The sequence below is a fragment of the Rhagoletis zephyria genome, unplaced genomic scaffold (assembly GCF_001687245.7).
Source record: "Rhagoletis zephyria isolate East Lansing unplaced genomic scaffold, Rhagoletis_zephyria_1.1 Rzeph_scaffold_00343, whole genome shotgun sequence".
In the NCBI taxonomy this organism is placed as follows: domain Eukaryota; kingdom Metazoa; phylum Arthropoda; class Insecta; order Diptera; family Tephritidae; genus Rhagoletis; species Rhagoletis zephyria.
In genome coordinates, this window is record NW_016157427.1 from 56660 (window position 1) to 76022 (window position 19363).

At 39.9% G+C, this 19363-nt stretch overlaps 1 protein-coding gene across 1 annotated transcript; it reads left to right on the forward strand.

Annotated features, from left to right (window-relative positions):
• Window positions 1-4855: 4855 nt before the first annotated feature.
• On the forward strand, window positions 4856-5515 carry LOC108359124 (uncharacterized). The gene has a single exon (XM_017610802.1). It carries the CDS (start codon window positions 4856-4858, stop codon window positions 5513-5515), a length of 660 nt encoding a protein of 219 aa, XP_017466291.1.
• The last annotated feature ends 13848 nt before the right edge of the window (window positions 5516-19363 follow it).

Genomic DNA, 19363 nt, shown 5'->3' on the forward strand with positions numbered 1-19363 from the left:
TGTGCTCTGAGGTTTCCTCCGCCAGCCCACAGAACCTGCAGTCCGTCTCTACAGAAAGCTCCATTTTGTTCAGATGGTACCTTAATTTGCAGTGTCCTGTCAGATAGCCTGTAATAGTCCTAAGACCCTCCCGGCTGAGTTCACGGAGTCTTTCTGAGTTCCTCTTGGAAGGAGTTATGAATTTCTTTGATTGTCTCATTCCCTTTGACTTACGCCAGTGGGCAGCAATCTGAGATTCCTCCCAACTCCTAAGTAGTTCTGCAGTGTATCCTATAGATGTACCACAGAAAGGCTCGGGACCATGCATTCGCGTTTGGGCCCCACGTTTTGCGAGATAGTCAGCCCTTTCGTTGCCTTCAAACCCTTCATGCCCAGGGACCCACCACAGCGTAACTCTATTGTGGGCTCCTAGGTTATTTAGAAGAGTTTTACAACTGTCCACAAGCCTTGATGTCGTTCTAAATGAGTCTAAGGCCATTAGTCCTGCCTGGCTATCCCGTCCCGTAGGCCGTTTGTCCTTCTCCGAAGAAATTCTCGAACACAGACTTCGACTGCGAAGATCTCCGCCTGGAATATGGTTGGATATGAGCCCATTGGCAGACTTTTCTGGAACCTTGGTCTAAGCACGCCTGCCCCAGTCCTCCCGTCTTCCATCTTTGATCCATCGGTATACCATACTTGGGACCCTTTGTCAATCATAGATATTATCGCTTTACAGCAGTCCCTTTCTGGAATTCTGACCTTTTAGGGCTTATCAAAGGATAATTTCGGTAGCATGATTTCTGTGAGCTTGATAGCGGGATCATCCAGAAAAGGATTGAGAACCTCCAAGTGACCCCAAAGGTCTCCACTCTTCATGCTGATTACATTGGGCAGCCGTATGGAGCCCCAGCAGGCCTTCTTTTCTATCAGAATAGATAGAGGAGGAATGCCTGTAATTAAACCGAGGGCAACCGTTGGACAGGTGCGCATAGCTCCTGTGATGGCCACACACACCAAGCGGTGTAGCTTGCTCAAGGTGGCACCCGCACTTGCTTTCTTTTCTTTTGGCCACCAGGCCAGTGCCGCATATGTGACAACAGGTTTCACGACCGTATTGAAAGACCAATATGTTAGTTTGGGCGATATTCCCCAAGTTTTACCATGGAGTCTCTGGCAGGCATAAAACGCCCTTGTAGCCTTGTTGGTAATGTTAAGGAGATGTGAGTTCCAATTGAGCCTTTTGCCAGGGTTACCCCTAGATACTTCGCCTCTTCTGAGAACTCAATTTCTGTCCCTGCCAAGGTGGGTTTAGTCAAGTTGACTTTCCTTCTTTTGGTAAATGGGACAACGGTGGACTTCTGAGGGTTTATTGACAATCCCACACCAGTCTTCCGTTAAACTGAGCGCAGCTTGCAATCTGGAACAAATTGTGTCCTCATTCCAGCCGACAACCTAGATGACTAGGTCATCTGCATATCCGTATGCCTTGAATCCATTGCCATTTAGTTTTTCGCGAATTCCTTAACAACCAGTGTCCAAAGTAGGGGCGATAAGACTCCGCCTTGAGGACAGCCACGGGTGGCAGTTACTGCTTGCCTATTGTCTCTTAGTTCCGCTATTATAGTTCTGGATTTCAACATGCTTATGATCCAATCCGTTAGAAGGCCAGGAATATCCTTTCTTATCATAGCTGTCGATCATAGCTCGTCTTCCTGGTGACGGAAAAGTTAGATCCAGTAACAGTTAAGGACTGGGAGATGTCCCTGGCATCTTCACACGTATTGCCTGAGTATGAGGCTCTGACATCCTTCCTCGAGAAGCGCATTCAGGGTCTGGAAGCAATGGTTGCTGTCGCAAAAGTGAAACCTAAGGAGTCAGCTCCAAAGCCGCCTCAGCACACGGCTATTCGTAGTCATCAAACAAGCCTTGGTCGATACCCATGTTGTGCTGGGAAGCACTCGTTGATGTATTGTTCAGAGTTTCGCGGAAAAACGCCAAGTGCAAAACTTGATGTGGTTACAAACTTTAAGCTTTGCCGAAACTGTCTTAAGGCACGACACACAGCAAGTGATTGCTCCTCGACATACGCATGCCAAAAGTGTATGCAGAAACACCATACAATTCTTCACGACAGTTTATCATCGTTGTCCAGCACTACTAGCCCACGCCTTACATGCACCAACAGCATGGCTCAGCAAAAAGCCATCGAAGCAGCAACAACAACACTTGCGCCAGCTCTATTAGTAACAGCGCGAATTGGTGTGCGGTCCTCTTACGGACATTTTATGAAACTTCGAACCCTTTTGGACAATGGATCGCAAACATCTTTTATAAGCGAGTTTGCCGTTTAGCGCTCACATCTACGTAAGAACCGCCTTTCGGTTACAATTTACGGAGTAGGCGGGAGTACTGTGGGTGAATCGAAGGGTTTGGTTAAGTTCTCAATGTGTTCACTCATCGAACCTAACTTCAGCATCGAGTGCTCTGCTCTCATGCTTTCTCGATTAGGGCAGAATATGCCATCGAATCGAATTGATCCAACTCCGTACAGCGACTTTCTTGGTCTCAGCTTAGCAGACCCGAAGTTTTACGAGCCAGGATCAATCGACATCATCATCGGAGCAGATCTCTATGGCGCTCTATTGCGCAACGAACTCAAGCGTTCCAAATGTGGGACTCCACTGCCCAAAATACTCATCTAGGGTGGGTCGTCTACGGCCGCCTACCCGTAGGAGTAAGTCGGCAGATTTCAGCAAGACTATGTGCCAAGCCACTGCTGAACTAAATACGTTGGTACAGCAGATGTGGAAATTTAATCAAATGGATGACATATCTTCTCCATCCAAGAAGACAGAGGATGAGATTTATTGTGAGGAGTTTTTTAAACGAACGGTACGCAGGGACAACTTCGGCGGTATCACATACGGTACTCAGTTAAAGAGGACTCCGACTTATCCGCACTATCTGACTCCAAATGCGACGCAATCAAACTATATACGTGCCAGCAACATCGCCTTCAACACGATGCAAAGATGAACGAGTTGTATAATGAGTTCGTGGACGAATATATCGCTCTTGGCCACATGGAACAGATATGCGAAGATAAGGGGCCACGATATGCATGTTACATCCCCCACCATGGTGTATACAAAGAAGGAAGCTCGACTACGAAGCTAAGAACTGTATTCAATGGGTCTAGAAAATACAAAAGTGGTTTATCTTTGAATGATTGCCTTCAAGTTGGACCCAAGCTGCAAAATGACTTAAGTACAATCATATTAAAGTGGAGAATGCATCAGGTTGGAATCACAGCGGATATAGAGAAGTGCTTTCGACAAATACGAGTCGATCCGCGGGATGTCGATATGCAACACATTATATGGGGAGGCGGTGATGACCAGCCGGCCGCTTATCGACTCCTCACAGTGACATATGGATTAACATGCTTCCATATATAACAATTAAAGTTCTGAACACCTTAGCCGAAGACGAGGAAACAGATTTTCTAACAGCGTCAAAATTCTTAAGGAATCGTTTTATGTGGACGATTGCCTCCATGGCGGTGACACAGTCGAATAAGCTGTCGACACTCAGTCTAAATTACCACAGTTACTGCATCGTGGGTGCTTCAAGCTTCGCAAATGGAGCTCCAATTCCAATGAGTTTATGCAACATCTCTCCTTTTGGCATCGAAGGTTGCGGCAAAACTCACTGAAACTATGCAACTTCCTTTCAGTACAATATACTGCTGGTCAGACTCCAAAACAACTCTCAGTTGGATTCGTTCGCGGCCGGGTCAGTACAAGCAATACGTCAGCAACTGAATTTCTCAAATTCAGGAACTGGTACCCATTGACTCATGGAGGTACGTCCCAACCAAAGTTAATCCGGCAGACATTGCATCGCGCGGAGTATTTCCATCGTAACTTGCCAATTTAGCAATATGGTGGAACGGGCCCGATAGGCTGCATCATGGCGAAGATAAGTGGCTACAGCAGAATGTCACCACTGCATCATCGAATCTTGAAGTCATAACATCACTAGCAACAACCGAACCGCAACCGAAATATTCGCTGGCTACGCATTTACTTGAAAAATATTCGAGCATCAACACTCTGCTGGCGGTGACATCTTGGTGTCGTCGATTCATTGCAGCACGCCTAAAACAACCTCATGATCGGACATCATGGTGTACGGCTGCAGAACAAGCTGCGGCACTACAGTTTTGGATCAGATATGTTCAAACTACTCACTTTATAAATGAAGTTGCGTGTCTTCGTTGCAGTAAGCCATTAAGTCGTAGAAGCAAGCTTCTTAAGCTTAACCCGATGATAGACGAAGATGGACTTATTAGGCTCAATGGGCGCCTTAAAAATGCGACCATACCAATATACGAACGTTTCCCCGTCATATTGCGAAAGGACAAGGCCTTGTGCACATTGTTAATAGCTCAAGCCCATGAGTGTACTATGCATGGAGGCGTTAATCAACACTTAGTTTTTTAAGACGATGATACTGGATCATCGACCCTCGTTCGGATGTCAAGCGTTATATCCACAGCTGTGTTCGTTGTATTAGACATCGTAACACTGCTGTAACACAAATTATGGGTAGCCTTCCTGCCCAGCGATGCAATATTTCAAGAGCCTTCAGTCACAGTGGGTTGGACTACGGCGGTCCTTATTCTATTCGTACTACGAAAGGCAGAGGTCACCACAGCTACAAAGGATACGTAGCTCTCTTTGTTTTCTGTAGTACGCGAGCCGTCCATTTGGAACTCGTTAACGACATGAGTACTGAAACGTTTCTCGCTGCGCTACGCAGATTTTTTCCACTGCGCGGATGTAGCTCTGACATATATAGTGATTGTGCTATGACTTTTGTTGGTGCGAATGCCGAGTTAAGAAAACACCACGCTGCGTTGCGAAAACAACTTGGAACAGCTGCTAGTGCTATGAGTACTCGAGGTGTTTCGTGGCACTTTATACCTCCAGGGTCTCCAAATTTTGGAGGTATATGGGAGGCCGGCATCAAAAGCACAAAACATCATTTAAAACGCACAATAGGTAGCGCAACGCTGACATTCGAAGAATTCTACACAGTGCTAAAGCAAATCGAAGCGGTGCTTTACTCAAGGCCGCTGTGTGCTTTGACTGATGATCCGAATGACCTATCGGCGCTCACCCCTGGGTACTTTTTGGTGGGCGGCCCCATTTTAGCTACACCCGAACCTAGCCTACTCGAAGTTGATACAAGCAGGCTCAAAAGGTGGAAACAAGTTCAACAAATGCAGCAAGATTTTTGGAAGCAATGGAGTTATGAATATTTACGAGAACTACAAGTCAGGCATAAATGGTTTCAACGCAAAGAGAATCTGACGGTTGGCAATTTGATGCTGTTGCGCGATGAGCGTGCTCCTCCTACTCATTGGCCGCTTGGGCGCATAAAGGAAGTTCATCCAGGCGACGATGGTGTCGTCCGAGTAGCAACTATACGCACAGCGTCGTCTGTTTTAAAACGTGCTATTTCGTAGTTGATTGTACTCCCAATAGAAGATGAAGGGACGCATATGGTGAGCGGAAATTCCCTTGACATTTCGTCACAGCAAGTGGACGAGGTGGACGGAATGTTACGGAGTAATGCAACTCTGCGTTGATATAACCATGCGCAATGTCTCTTGTCCTCCTGTTTGCGCACACAGAGTTCGCCATGTTTGTTGAAATAGCATGTGCCTTGGGGAATACATCCCGGGAAGTGGGTTTCTAACAGAAGCCTGCTGGTTTCTTCCGGGGTGCCAGTGTAGGTACCATCTGGTCTTTTCAAAGTGCATAGGACTTTCAGATGATCTAGTTTAAGGGCCTTCTGAAGGCAATGCACCTCTGGAGGAGAGGAAATACTTCCGCAGTGCTCACGCCACGTAGCCCTTTTAGACCTTCTGAGCTCACAGTTGTAAGCGGTTAGAGCTGACTAGTAGGCGGCCCAGTCACCTGTTGACTTTGCCCTATTGAAAAGTTTCCTGGCTCTTTTCCTGAATTTTCCGAGAGAATCGTTCCACCAAGGGAACTTTATTGGAACTTTCTCGCCTCGTCCTCAAGTTCATAGACGGATGAAATTGATGCCGTAGAACCCTTCACTTCCCGCTCTATGTGGAGGCGAAAGAGTTCCCAGTTTGTTTTTCTGGGATTTCTGTAAACATGGTTTGTCACTCTTTGGGCTTCTATATCGAATCGAATATGCCGGTGGTCCGACATAGATACCTTATTTGAGACATGCCAATTTGAGATAAAGGTCGACAAGCTAGTTGAGGAAATTGTCAAGTCTAGAACCTCCCCTCTTATAGCATTGACAAAGGTCGGCTCATTACCCCGGTTAAGAATAAATAAATTGTTCTTAGTGATAAATTCAAGAAATGACTCACCTCTAGAATTGGTGTCCGAGCTACCCCATACATAGCGATGGGCATTGGCGTCGCAGCTCATTACTAGTTTCAGCTTTTTCCTTCTGCAGTACTCCTCTAGGGCTATTACTTCCCTTGTGGGCATCCCGCAGCTATCGCCTGGGAGGTAAGCTGAAGCTAGAATGACCTCTTGTTCTCCCATTTGAGTGGGCACTTTAGTCCATACAGCAGCTAAGTCCTGTTGTGTCAACTCTGAAATGGGAACAAAAGTCATGTTATTACGTAGTAATATGGCCGCTCTGCGCCTGCAGTGTGTGGTATCATAAACTATCTTACCATCACAGTCGTTTAGGCCTTTAATAGCCCCGGCGAAACCCACGGTTCTTGGATGAATGCGACATCCAAGAGTTCTGTTTTGAACCTCCTGCACAAGACGTCAGAGGCCGCTTTTGCACGATGGAGGTTCACTTGGAGGCACTTGATGTGCCTAGGTCTATCGCTTGGGGGGTTTGCAATTTTTCGGTCTTGATGCCCGCTTGGCCATCTTTTTCCCCCTATTGGTGGCCATGAGGGTCTTTTCCTCCATCGAAATCTCCCCTCGACCTTGTCTCCGATTCGCATTTAGCGGAGGACGGAAGGAATTTCGGGCAAAAGGGGCCTTTGATTTCTCTGGGCTGGAAGGTACCCTCCTTTCCGTGCCTTCTGAGCAGCAGGGCCGCTCTATGGACTCCTCGACAGGTGCTTTTTCCTTCTCCGCTGCCCCTGACTGCTCTGAAGGTAACCTTTGCAGTCCCTTGGGTACGTCCTTGCAACCGCAAGGTCCCTCTTTGATGCAAGCACTTTGTGCAGTGGAGGAGGAACTGGCTATAGCAGGCTGTGTACCCCTCGGGTCTGACGACTCAGTCGTCTTCCCTCTTTTATGGATGCGCACCCTGCCATATCCATAATTGACTAGATATCCCAGCCTGTCGAGTGTCTCCGCTGAGTGCGGGTCAACCGCTAGGGTGAGCTCATTGGTGGGTCCTTTCTGTACCCTGTTGAGCACCCGCCAGCTACCTACCCGCAGCCCTTCGTTCTGACCCTCGACAAGGCCAAGGATACTGGAGTGGTTGATGGCTCCGGAAAGTACCCAACATAGCCACTGGGTTTTGGCACGTCAGTGACATTCATTGCCACAATTTCCGCGCCCTTCTAAGGTTTCAGGGTTTGGGATACCTTGCGCAGCCTCTCCAGCGTTTCAGCGTCTCCGCAGCCAATTGACATCCATCCCGGACGGAAGGTGCAACCGCTAAACTTGAGCTTCACAGAGCCCTTTCGCTGTCGCCTCACCTCATCCAGGATGGCCGCCTGAATGGCCTGTAGTTGGTCTAAGGACCAAAGTGCTTTAGGGTACCCTTTAGGGAGTAACCCTAACTTAACCCGATTACCAAAGTCCGCCTGACAGGTCGGCGCCTTTGGGACATCGGCAAAAGTTGCCTTGACACTAGGTTCCTTTGGTCCCATATGGGCCCTTTTGTCAGCTGGACCTGTTTTCCGTTTGGGAGAGTTCTCCACCGGGGAAGATGTGAGGTTCACCGATCGGTTCTTCTTAAGCTTTGTGCCAGCCAACAAAGCTAGTTCGGCCTTTCCTTTTGCCATCGGAATAATGGCTAGCCGTTTGGCATCGCTTTCGCTGACACCTCTGGAGAGGTAGAATTTGTAGCGCTTTTTACCTGCTAGCTTCCTCCTGCTGTGACGATAAGAGGGCCTCCTCCTCGTCTGTGGGTATTTGGATGTCGTTGCCATTTGAACCAGAGCCCATGTTGGCAATATCGACATCCATGGCGACCCGGTTGCTGATAAGGCCGTTTGGATCAAAGCCCATTTCGTCCATTACAGCGTCCCGAGAGGGTTGAGCGCCTTGGCCGTTTGGATTTGCACTTAGTTCGTCCGCTGCGATCGCCATTTGTTCAGCAATCTCGTTAGGCATCGCGTGCACCTCTGAGACTGCTGACTGTTACCCACTGTTAGAGGGCACATAGATTTTATTGTGTTTTTTTATTAATTTGTGTTTCTTCCATAGAATCCCACGAGTAAGGTGGAAGAGAGAGGTCATCCGAGGCAGAGCCCCGGTACCCCGGAAAGACTAAATAAAACCAGACGGCGCCACGTGACTGGAGTACAACATTAAAAAGACACACTAACGTAGTGCCATTCAGTCCGCAGGCACCGTCCGATTAACACCTGGCCTTACGGATTTTATCGAGTTGCTCTCTCTAGATCCGCCATATTCAGTAAAAGCAGGGGCACCTCTCGCAGGGTGTGACTCTTCGCCACGTATGCCAAGGATTGTTACACGGATGCATAGCGCACTTTGGCGTACCGGCTGCCATTACCATCGACCAAGGTAAACAATTTGAGTCGAGGTTATTTAAAGAGTTGACGAACCTGGTTGCCGCCAATCACTTCAGGTCAACTGCGTACCATATTCAAGCGAATGGTCTGATTGAGCGCATGCATAGGAAGTTAAAGATGGAAATCAAGTGTCACGAAATCAGTAATTGCATCAGCAACCTTTCCATAGCGTTATTAGGACTTCGTACAACTTATAAAGAAGATTTGCGAGTTACGCCAGCAGAAATGGTGTACGGTGAAAATTTAAAGTTGCCTGGAGAGTTTTTCACCAACCTAACGGGCGAGGACATGAACGATGAATTTATTGATAACACAGGGCAAGACTGATTTTCGTGAGGCAAATGTTAAAGCTGTTTTTGATAGATTTCCTTGTGCTGATTGCGAGTCCGAAAGTATGTTGCCATAGGGGCACCAAAATTGCGCATATGGAAACTGTGCATTTATTTATTTACTTATTTTCTCTATGAATTTACAATTCTTACAGACTAAGCATAGGTAAATTTAAAAGTAAGTAGTCTTTAAAAAGCACTATTTTTACTTAATAATGTTTTTACTTGGGAATTAAAGCCAAATTTAGTGGATGAGAGGTCGAGGTCCAAAGAAACAAAGAGCTTATTCAACTCGACGAGAGTTCTATTAACCGGGGCATTGAAGCTATATACAGTCTTGCTGGTGACAACATAAAACACCTCATAATGACGCAACATTCTACAAGGAACACTGAAATTAATTGTACCTAACAGTACTGGACAATCAACAGTGCCCGAGATTATGTTAAATAGAAAAGAGGTTGATAAAAGTATTCGTCTGTTGAGCAGTGTCATGAGGTTGATCAACTGACAACGACAGCTATACTCAGGCTTAGGTTCAGAGAAGTGCAGAGAGCGTGGGGCAAACCGGATAAACCCCTTCGATTTATATGTTTTTGGTGGTAAGGCCTCCAAATGAAAACGGCATACTCTAATATCGAACGGACAAAGGACGAATACAATAGTTTCAAAGTGTACGGATCTGAAAACGAAGAACTATTGCGCCGTAGAAACGCGAGCATCGAGTAAGATTTAGAGACAACATAATTAACATAGGATTATGAAGCTTAGAAAACGTCATTTGGTGGCATTTCTTAATGTTAAGCGGCAATTTGTTTTTAGTGCACCAAAGGTACAACATATCGAGCTCCGCTTGCAGATTACTTGAGTCTCGAGCATTTTTTATAACCGAGTAGATTTTTAAATCATCCGCATACATTAGGAATTTAGCTAAAGAAACTCACGATTCTATGTCATTCACAAATAGAATGAAAAGCAGCGGACCCAGTATACTTCCCTGGGGGATACCAGAGGTTGGAACAAATGCGTTAGAAGAAATGTCATCAATAACGACATAGCTTTGTCTACCGTGCAGGTAAGATTCAATCCACCTAGGAACACAGAGCGAAAGCCCAGCTTGAAAAGTTTGATAAGCAGAATTTTATGTGAGATTCTGTCAAAAGCTTTAGAAAAATCGGTATAGATTGTATCACCCTGACAGCCCATTTGAAAGGCAGCAAAACAATCATCCGAGAATACCGCTGGATTTTTCGGGTTTACTTTAATATTATTTATTATTATTAATTATTATTATTATTATTATTATTAAGCTTATAAAATTTATATTTGTATGTAGTATATAACTCATAATGCCTCGAATTATTTAACATACTGAACTTTTTGAAAAATTGATTTCTAAGGTTCTTTAGACGATTGAGCTCTCTCGAGAACCATGGGCGTTTATATGGATGCTTTGAATTAATAGGAACATGTTGTTTACATATTTCAAGAACAGTATTTTTAAATACTCTAAAACAGTCGGCAACATCACCACCCCCTATGATAATGTCCCAATTTATTCCAGATAAGAGATAATTTGAAGTCTGAAAATTACAACGATTATAGTTAAAAGACATCTTAGGATTCTCCCTAGGAATCTCAAAAAACTCTATAGACATTATTTCGGTTTCAACCGAAACTGTGCATGTATGCTTTATTTTGGTTTCTCCCATAAGCATTATTTAACTTTGGGTTTTTCATATGCATTATTTCGGTTTCCAAAAATGTATGTAAAAAAAATAAGGTCGGATTTTTAATGCCGCCACCCCCTAGGATTGTTATATACCAAAAAAAAATATACCCATATTTTTTATTTTGAAATCAAACAATATTTAGGGAGTGCTCAAAGCGCTCAAAGTTTTCCGTGTATTTTATATGGAGAAAAAAAAACAATTTTTCGTAGAAATGGTATAAAACTCTTGAAAATCAATATTTTTCGACCGTAAAACTGTGGTTCTCTTCAGGAGACTTCCAGTATTAATATCCAATTGTTTATTTAACCATTTTTTTATGATTAAAGATTTTTTATTGGTTTCCCATTGCATTTTCTAAGGGCTTTGGAGGACCTATAAAATATAGTTACCATGAAAAAATTGTTAAAGAAACAATTGAGTATTATTACTGGGAATCTCCTGAAGATAAGTAAAGTTTTCCGATCGAAAAATATTGATTTTCAAGAACTCTACACTATTTCTACGAGAAGATGTTTTTTTCTCCATATAAAATACATGGAAAATTTTGAGCGCTTTGAGCACTCCCCAAATATTTTTTGATTTCAAAATAAAAAATAGGGGTATATTTTTTTTTCGATATAGAACAATCCTAGGGTGTGCCGGCATTAAAACTCCGACTTTATTTTTTTGGACCACTCTACTGTGCATGTATGCATTATTTCGTTGTTCCACATATAACTACCTTATGTCGGTTCTTAACCGAAAATGTGCATGCATGCATTATGTCGGTTTTTGTTATATGCATTATTTCGGCTTTAAAAAGAAAGTGTGCATATGGATAATTTCGATTTTTTTTATATGAATTACTTCTACTTAGTATGGGTTATAAACCCTACCGCCAGAGCTCGCCTACACAAAAAGAAGTTCTGCGCAAAAATACTTCCGTCTCTCTTTTCCGGCAACACAAAAAGTAGGATTCTACTTAGTAAAGCTTATAATCCCTAAGCGCGGCCGAGGCAGCCTACGCAGAAAGAAGTTCTGCGAAAAATACTTCCGCCCTTCTTTTCCGGCAAGACAGAAAGGAGAATTCTACTTAGTAAGGGTTATAATCCCTAAGCGCGGCTGAAGGCCGCCTACGCAGAAAGAAGTTCGTTTTCATGTATGAACTATTTCGGCTTTTGTCATATGTATTATTTCGGTTTTAAGTCGAAACTGTGCATGTACATATGCATTACTTCGGATTTTGTCATATTCATTATTTCGGTTTTGAACTGAACGCAAAAAGAAGTTCTGCGCAAAAATACTTCGGCCCTTTTTTTCCGGCAAGACAGAAAGGAGAATTCTACTTAGTAAGGGTTATAATCACTAAGCGCGGCTGAAGGCCGCCTACGCAGAAAGAAGTTCGTTTTCATGTATGAACTATTTCGGTTTTTGTCATATGTATTATTTCGGCTTTAAGTCGAAACTGTGCATGTACATATGCATTACTGCGGATTTTGTCATATTCATTATTTCGGTTTTGAACTGAAACTGTGTATGTATGTATTACTTCGTTTTAATTATATGCATTACTTCGGTTTTGAGTCGAAACTGTGCATTAGAGTGGTCCAAGAAATCCTTTTTTTAATATTATTCAGTACTCACGCAAATTTGTGTTCCTTTTGCTAAAAACTGAAAATGCATAACTTGATTTAAAAATAATAATAAAACTTAGAGGTCGCTCAAGTACGTTTTTATTTTACATAAAATTACGCGTCCTTCAATCCGTGCGCATGCGAAATCCTTGATGAAATTTAAGTTTTGTAAGATCTTATAACATGTTTTCGAGGCCGCTGAATATACTAGGAACGTTATTTTTTCGATCAGGCTCCTAACGGTTTAGATATTACGAAAAAATTAAAACAAAACGAGAAAAAATTCCGAAATTTTACTTTAAAAGTTGATTATTTCTTAGAAAAAAAGTACTTAACTTTATGTCAGTGATGACATTTATACCCACATCTTTAGCGAACAAAATTAGCCATCGCAGTGGTTTTCAACCGAAACCATGCATATATGCATTATTTCGGTTTTTTTTCGTATGCATTATGTGTTTCCGTTTTTTTCATACGCATTATTTCGTATGCACAGTTTCCATATGCACAATTTCAGGGTGCGGTTTTTACTACACAACAAATGACTATAAGTGACCATTAAGTCAAGGTGCAGGAATGTTATTTTCAAGGATAGTAGTCGAGAGTTTTGGCTTTAATTTAAGCCTAAGTGGAAGGCTCTATAATATACCCCTTCTATGCTAGAGCTTCTCAAATATTACAAAAATGCGATTTTTTAACATTTTAAGCTCGCTTTTCTCAAATCTGGAGCTGCTGCAAACTTTATGCTTACGGAATCGAAATCAGCACAAGAAAATCTCTCAAACACAGCTTTAACATTTTCCGCACCAACATTGTTTTTCCATTTTTGTATAAATTATTAAAGAATGTAATGACGAATCTAAAACTAGTTTCAAGTTCCAATCATGCGGCGAATGCACAAATCATTCCACGTAGATCCTTGCAGCTGCAGCGCGAAGCGAAAAGATGGCCAACTTCCACCTTTTTGCGCGCGTTGATAATCAGCCGGTATAATATTTATTTTGTTTCGTCCAAATTCGAGCTTTCATGCAGAAACATAAAATTTAATACATTGTTGAGATTTTTAAAGCTAAATATATAAAATTTACAGCAATTTTGACGAGAAAAAAGCAATAAAATATTGTTATTATTTGCCAAAGAGGTGGTGAAAAAACTCAATGCGCCGCTATTTTCTTCCTACTCTTTTCTTCCTCAGTAAAAATAACTTTAAATACAAGAAAGCGAATGTGAAAAAGTGCGCTCGATACTCAAATGCTTTCCTCGGAGCTGAGTACCGAGATTTATTGAATTATATGTTCTCAAACTTCAGTGACCTCGGAAAATGTTTAGAAGGACTATGAGATTTTTGTATATTTATACCTTTCATGAGCATGAAATGGTATTATAACTTTGGTCCGATATTTGTAAGTACCAGAATAAGAAGAGATAGACCCATTTAAATGTACAGTTATATGATCAGAACGTCGAGCTGAGTCGATTTAGCCATGCCCCCTCTGTCCGTCTGTTTGTTTGCAATCTAGTCTCCCAGTTTCCGAGATATCCGGATCAAATTTGGTAAGTGTATGTATCTTAATAATCTATTAATCATTTGTCGGAATAATCGGACCACAATAACATATAGCTCCCATACAACTGATTGTTTAGATATGAGATTTTGCGTTATAACTTCTCCATTTATGCAGCTAGAAACAAGAAATTTCACACTATTTTCACTCATTATCAACAGAAAGTTTACAGTAAAATGAACACAGATCGGGTCACGATAGCCTATTTATTGCCTCCATACAACTGTAAAACTCCTTTATTTGGACAGCCAAAACCGACAAATTTCGTAAGCTATTTTATAAATAATAATAAAAAGTATACTGAGAGAATCGTCGAAATCTAAGCTGTATAAGTTTTATCTCTTATACCACTGATTGTTCAGATACCAGTTTTAGCGATATATCTCCTTTATGTAGGGAGCTAAACCCATTAAATTATGTTACCTGTTTACATGCCGATCACACAGCAGTGAAAATCACTTAAAATACCTCTGATTGTTTAGATATGATTTTTTATATACATATGTAACTCATCTATCTGTGTACCTATGCTTTGAATAAGTATGTATATATATTTTTTTAAATGCAGTAATCTGTTAAAGTAAAATATTCAGATGTTCATGAAAAGTATGAAGTAGGGCTGATGATACCCGGGTACCCGATTACCCGGGTATTACCCGATTTGCCCGGGTAGACGGGTAATATATATATGTGGATGCCGGTTAAACGAAAAACACCCCGGTAACGCGACATAAAGCTTCCTGTATAATCCTTTTGGTGAGGATAAATATTTTTTCAGTGAGAAAATTTTTTTTAATAATTTTTTTTTTTGTCTAGAATGTACGCGACTATGTAAACCTATCCGCTAGTCTGAGTAGACGCACACAAGAAAAGTAAATTAAAACATTGGTTTCTGTACTTAAATTCAAACTTCTAATTTTTGTAAATGCATATAAATTAGAGTAATTCATAAAAACAATCTTTTTGGAAATTCATAAGCGCGACATCAGAATATGGTTATTTGTGATAAAAAAGATACACGTATTTTTTTATTTTGAAAAAGTTTTTTTAGGGGTCGCGCTGGTTGGTTTTTTATAAAAACGCTGATGTTCTAAATTTTTTTATTTTCTTGACATGTTAAAATGCAGCTAAAAATGTGATTTTTACATATAATTACTCTGGTATTATTGGGGAACATTCCCTTAATTACACACCTGTCGTGTACAGTTAGAATGGGAATAGTTCCCGAAAATATGCTCTCGAAAAGACACTAGTAAAATTAAAACGTTGATACTGAACAATTTACGCATTGTCATGGGTCGGAACTTATTTTGAATTTTGAAAATCTGACATCAGATTCGTAATCAGCAACCCCAGAATCCCACTGGAAACGAGTTTCCACCCTTGAAAATGTTTAAAACTTCAGTATCAACGTTTCAATTTTAGTATTTTTTTACGTAGAATACGTCTTACCTTACGATATGGAGGCTATGCTGAAATGTTGTAGTTGTAGTTTTTAGAGCTTCACGAATACGCTTATTGCACGANACATCAGATTCGTAATCAGCAACCCCAGAATCCCACTGGAAACGAGTTTCCACCCTTGAAAATGTTTAAAACTTCAGTATCAACGTTTCAATTTTAGTATTTTTTTACGTAGAATACGTCTTACCTTACGATATGGAGGCTATGCTGAAATGTTGTAGTTGTAGTTTTTAGAGCTTCACGAATACGCTTATTGCACGAGAACTAATGAAGCGATTTCAAAGAAAATTGTGGCGTTTCAAAGATAAAATTCCGGACCTAGCGACAGATTCATTTTTGTAATTAACCAGNATTTCAAAGAAAAGTGTGGCGTTTCAAAGATAAAATTCCAAACCTGTCGACAGATTCATTTTTGTAAATAACCAATTCGGTTTCTGTCGTAAAAACAACGGTAAACATTGCCTTATTTTGGGGTCAATTTTGAGCCTTTAAAGTGCTCTAGCAACTTATGGTTGGCAGATATAACTTTCATTTTCGGGATATAGGTTCTTCGGAGCATTAGAAATATTATCGTGTACACATTTTATATAAATTCAACAAATTTGGAGCATTTTAAGGCAAAAATTGTTGAAAAAATTTCCAAATTTTTTTCATTACCAAAATGCTCGAAAAGTGCACGAACGCTTTTGTTTTTGGTTTTTTTAATCAAAAATTCAAGAGTTTTCCTTGCGTTTGGTATATGGGAAGTATTGGTTGATATCTTCTATATATGTTTATTTTATTCAAATATATGGGCATAAATGATTTTCCATACACAATCGCCTCGTCATCATTTTGCAAACACGTGCATGCATTGGAAGTGTGGGAAGGAGACAAAAAGTATGTATGCGTATGTAATACGGCTTTTGATAAACAGATGGCGCGCTATTTATAACCTAATCGCAGCGTATTTACATATGTAAAAAATATTAAGATTTAAATGAGCTGGACCGATTTGAAAATACCTCCAAAAATGGAGTTTCTTATGAATAAAAATAGATTCTTAAAGAACTTTTTGAAAAAAATCCCCTCAGATGACAAAACAGATAAGGCTTAAAAAATCTGCATAAAAATATTTAAAAATCGTTTCAACGGAATCGTAATAATGATATTTTTGATGCTGTTTTTTTTACTTTTTTCAAAGATTGATTTACGAAAAACTTAACTAACTGGGCCAAAACTATTCTTATTTAGACTTATGGGATCTCGATAGAAAGGTATTTTCCCACTCCTTTTATTTGTGTGCAAAAAAAAGTCATTCGTGTCCCAATTTTATTTTTTTTTCAAATACCAACACATCTTAATTCAACTTTGAATGATGTTCGTTCATCCTACCTGTTTCTTTCATCCTTTGAATGTGCTTATTAGCAAAGAAATAAAAAGGGAGAGAAAATACCTTTCCAATGATAACCCACAAGTCTAAATCGGAAGAGTTTAGGTTCAGTTATTCAAGTTTTTCGTATACCAATCTTGGAAAAAAGTTAAAAAACAGCATCAAAAATCTCATTATTCAGATTCCGTTAAATTTTTTTATCCTTTTTTTTGATATTTTTATGTAAATTTTTTAAGCTTTAACCGTTTTGTCATTTAAGGGGATTTTTCAAAAAACATCTTTAAGAAACTATTTTTATTAATAAAAAACTCCATTTTTGGAGGTATTTTCAAATCGGCCCAGCTCACTTAAATCTTAATATTTTGCGGAAATATTTTGGTGGACGTCTTAAAATATAATAGATTTTATAATTCCAATGGAAAAACAGTACCGGTTTTTTTCGTTTGGGGAGTGACGCAGTTTAATGTACATACATATGTATGTATGAACACATGTATGCATAATACGCGAAACTTTTTGAAGTGAAACAACACTTGGAAAAAGACCAATCCAAGAATAAGAGGAAAGGTGAGTACGTACATAAATAGAGAAAAGGATAAAGGCAAACGTAAAAAAAAACAAAAACACTTTACTTATATAAGGGCAAAGGTGAACGGGAATATGTATATGAAGATTATGATAAACACAAAGATAAAAACAAAGATAAATATAAAGAAAAAGATGAGGATGAGAATACCGATAAAATAATAGATAAAGATAGAGGAAGAAAGATTAAAATAAAGGTAGTTTTAGAGAAAAGGATATAGATAGAGGCAGGGACTCAATCTGGGAACTATTTCGGCATTTGAGAGATTTTCGGGATTCTCGGTACTTATCGATATAATACTCGATATTTTGTCGGCTTTGTGATCGATTTTTTATCGATTTTGTTATCGAAATTTTTATCGATATTGTTATTGATTTTTCTATCGATATTTTCGGAACTTATCGTTATAATGATCGATATTTTTATGGATATTGTTATCGATATTTTTATTGATTTTGTTAACGATTTTGTAATCGGTTTTGTTATCGTTTATTTACCGATTTTATTATCGATTATTTATCGATTTTGTTATCGATATTTTTATCGGCTTTGTTATCGATAATTTTATTGATTGTGTTAACGATTTTGCTATCAATATTATTATCACTTATGTCATCGATATTTTTATCGATATTTTTACTGATTTTGCTATCGAATTTTCGGAACTTATTGATATAATGATCGATATTTTTATCGTTTTTGTTATCGATATTTTTTTCGATTTTGTTATCGGTTGTTTTATCGATTTTGCTATCGATATTATCGATTTTGTTATCGATATATTTATCGACTTTGAGGTCGATATTTTTATCGATTTTGTCACAAATATTTTTAACGGTTTTGTTCCAATGTTTTTATCGATTTTGCTATCGATATTGTTATCGCTTTTGTTATCGATATTTTTATCGGTTTTATTATCGATTTTCCTATCGATATTGTAATCGTTTTTTGACAGATTTTGTAATCGATTTAGTTATCGATTTTGTTATCGATATTTTTATCGATTTCGTTATCGATTTTGCTATCGATATTATTATCGCTTTTGTTATCGATATTTTTATCGGTTTTATTATCGATTTTCCTATCGATATTGTAATCGTTTTTTGACAGATTTTGTAATCGATTTAGTTATCGATTTTGTTATCGATATTTTTATCGATTTCGTTATCGATTTTGCTATCGATATTATTATCGCTTTTGTTATCGATATTTTTTTCTTAGTGTGTGCTTTCGTTTTTGACTTGGATACGCTCTTAACCAACGTATTCTACGTTTAAATTAAGCGGCTGTACCTCCGATACAGCCTGCAGACCAAGACGAAGGCGCTGGACTGTTCCTTTTTTAATCTGATCGCCACATTGGATCCGCCATTTTGAATTAAAAACAAATGGACTTCAGATTCGTAATCGGCGACCCCAAAAACTCTCGACTGCCGCCATTTGGAATTTTGAAAAAATTACCTCAGATTCCCTAATTAGCAACCCCAGAAACCCCCTGGTAACAATTTCCAACCTATGACAACGCGTAAATCGTTCAGTATCAACGTACTACACCTTTTCCAAGAGTACTTCAGAAAGCATCAAATGTACTTCAGAATAGACAGTTGTACATCAGAAACAGTAAAATGTATTTCAGAAACTGTAAAATGTACTTCAGGATAACAATAACAACCAATCAATTGTACTCCAGTAATCGTAAAATGTACTTCGGAAGCGGTAAAATGTTCTTCAGAATAGTCCATTGTACTTCAGAAACCGTAAAATGTACTTCAGAAGACTCTTGGAAAAGGTGTAGTCTCTTTTCGGGAGAAACCCTTTTTTTCGAAATAAAAAACACGTTTCTCTTTTTTTATCACAAATAACAATAATTTGAGGCAGCGCTTATGAATTTCCAAAAAGAAATTTTTTTTGAACCACTCTAATATAAGT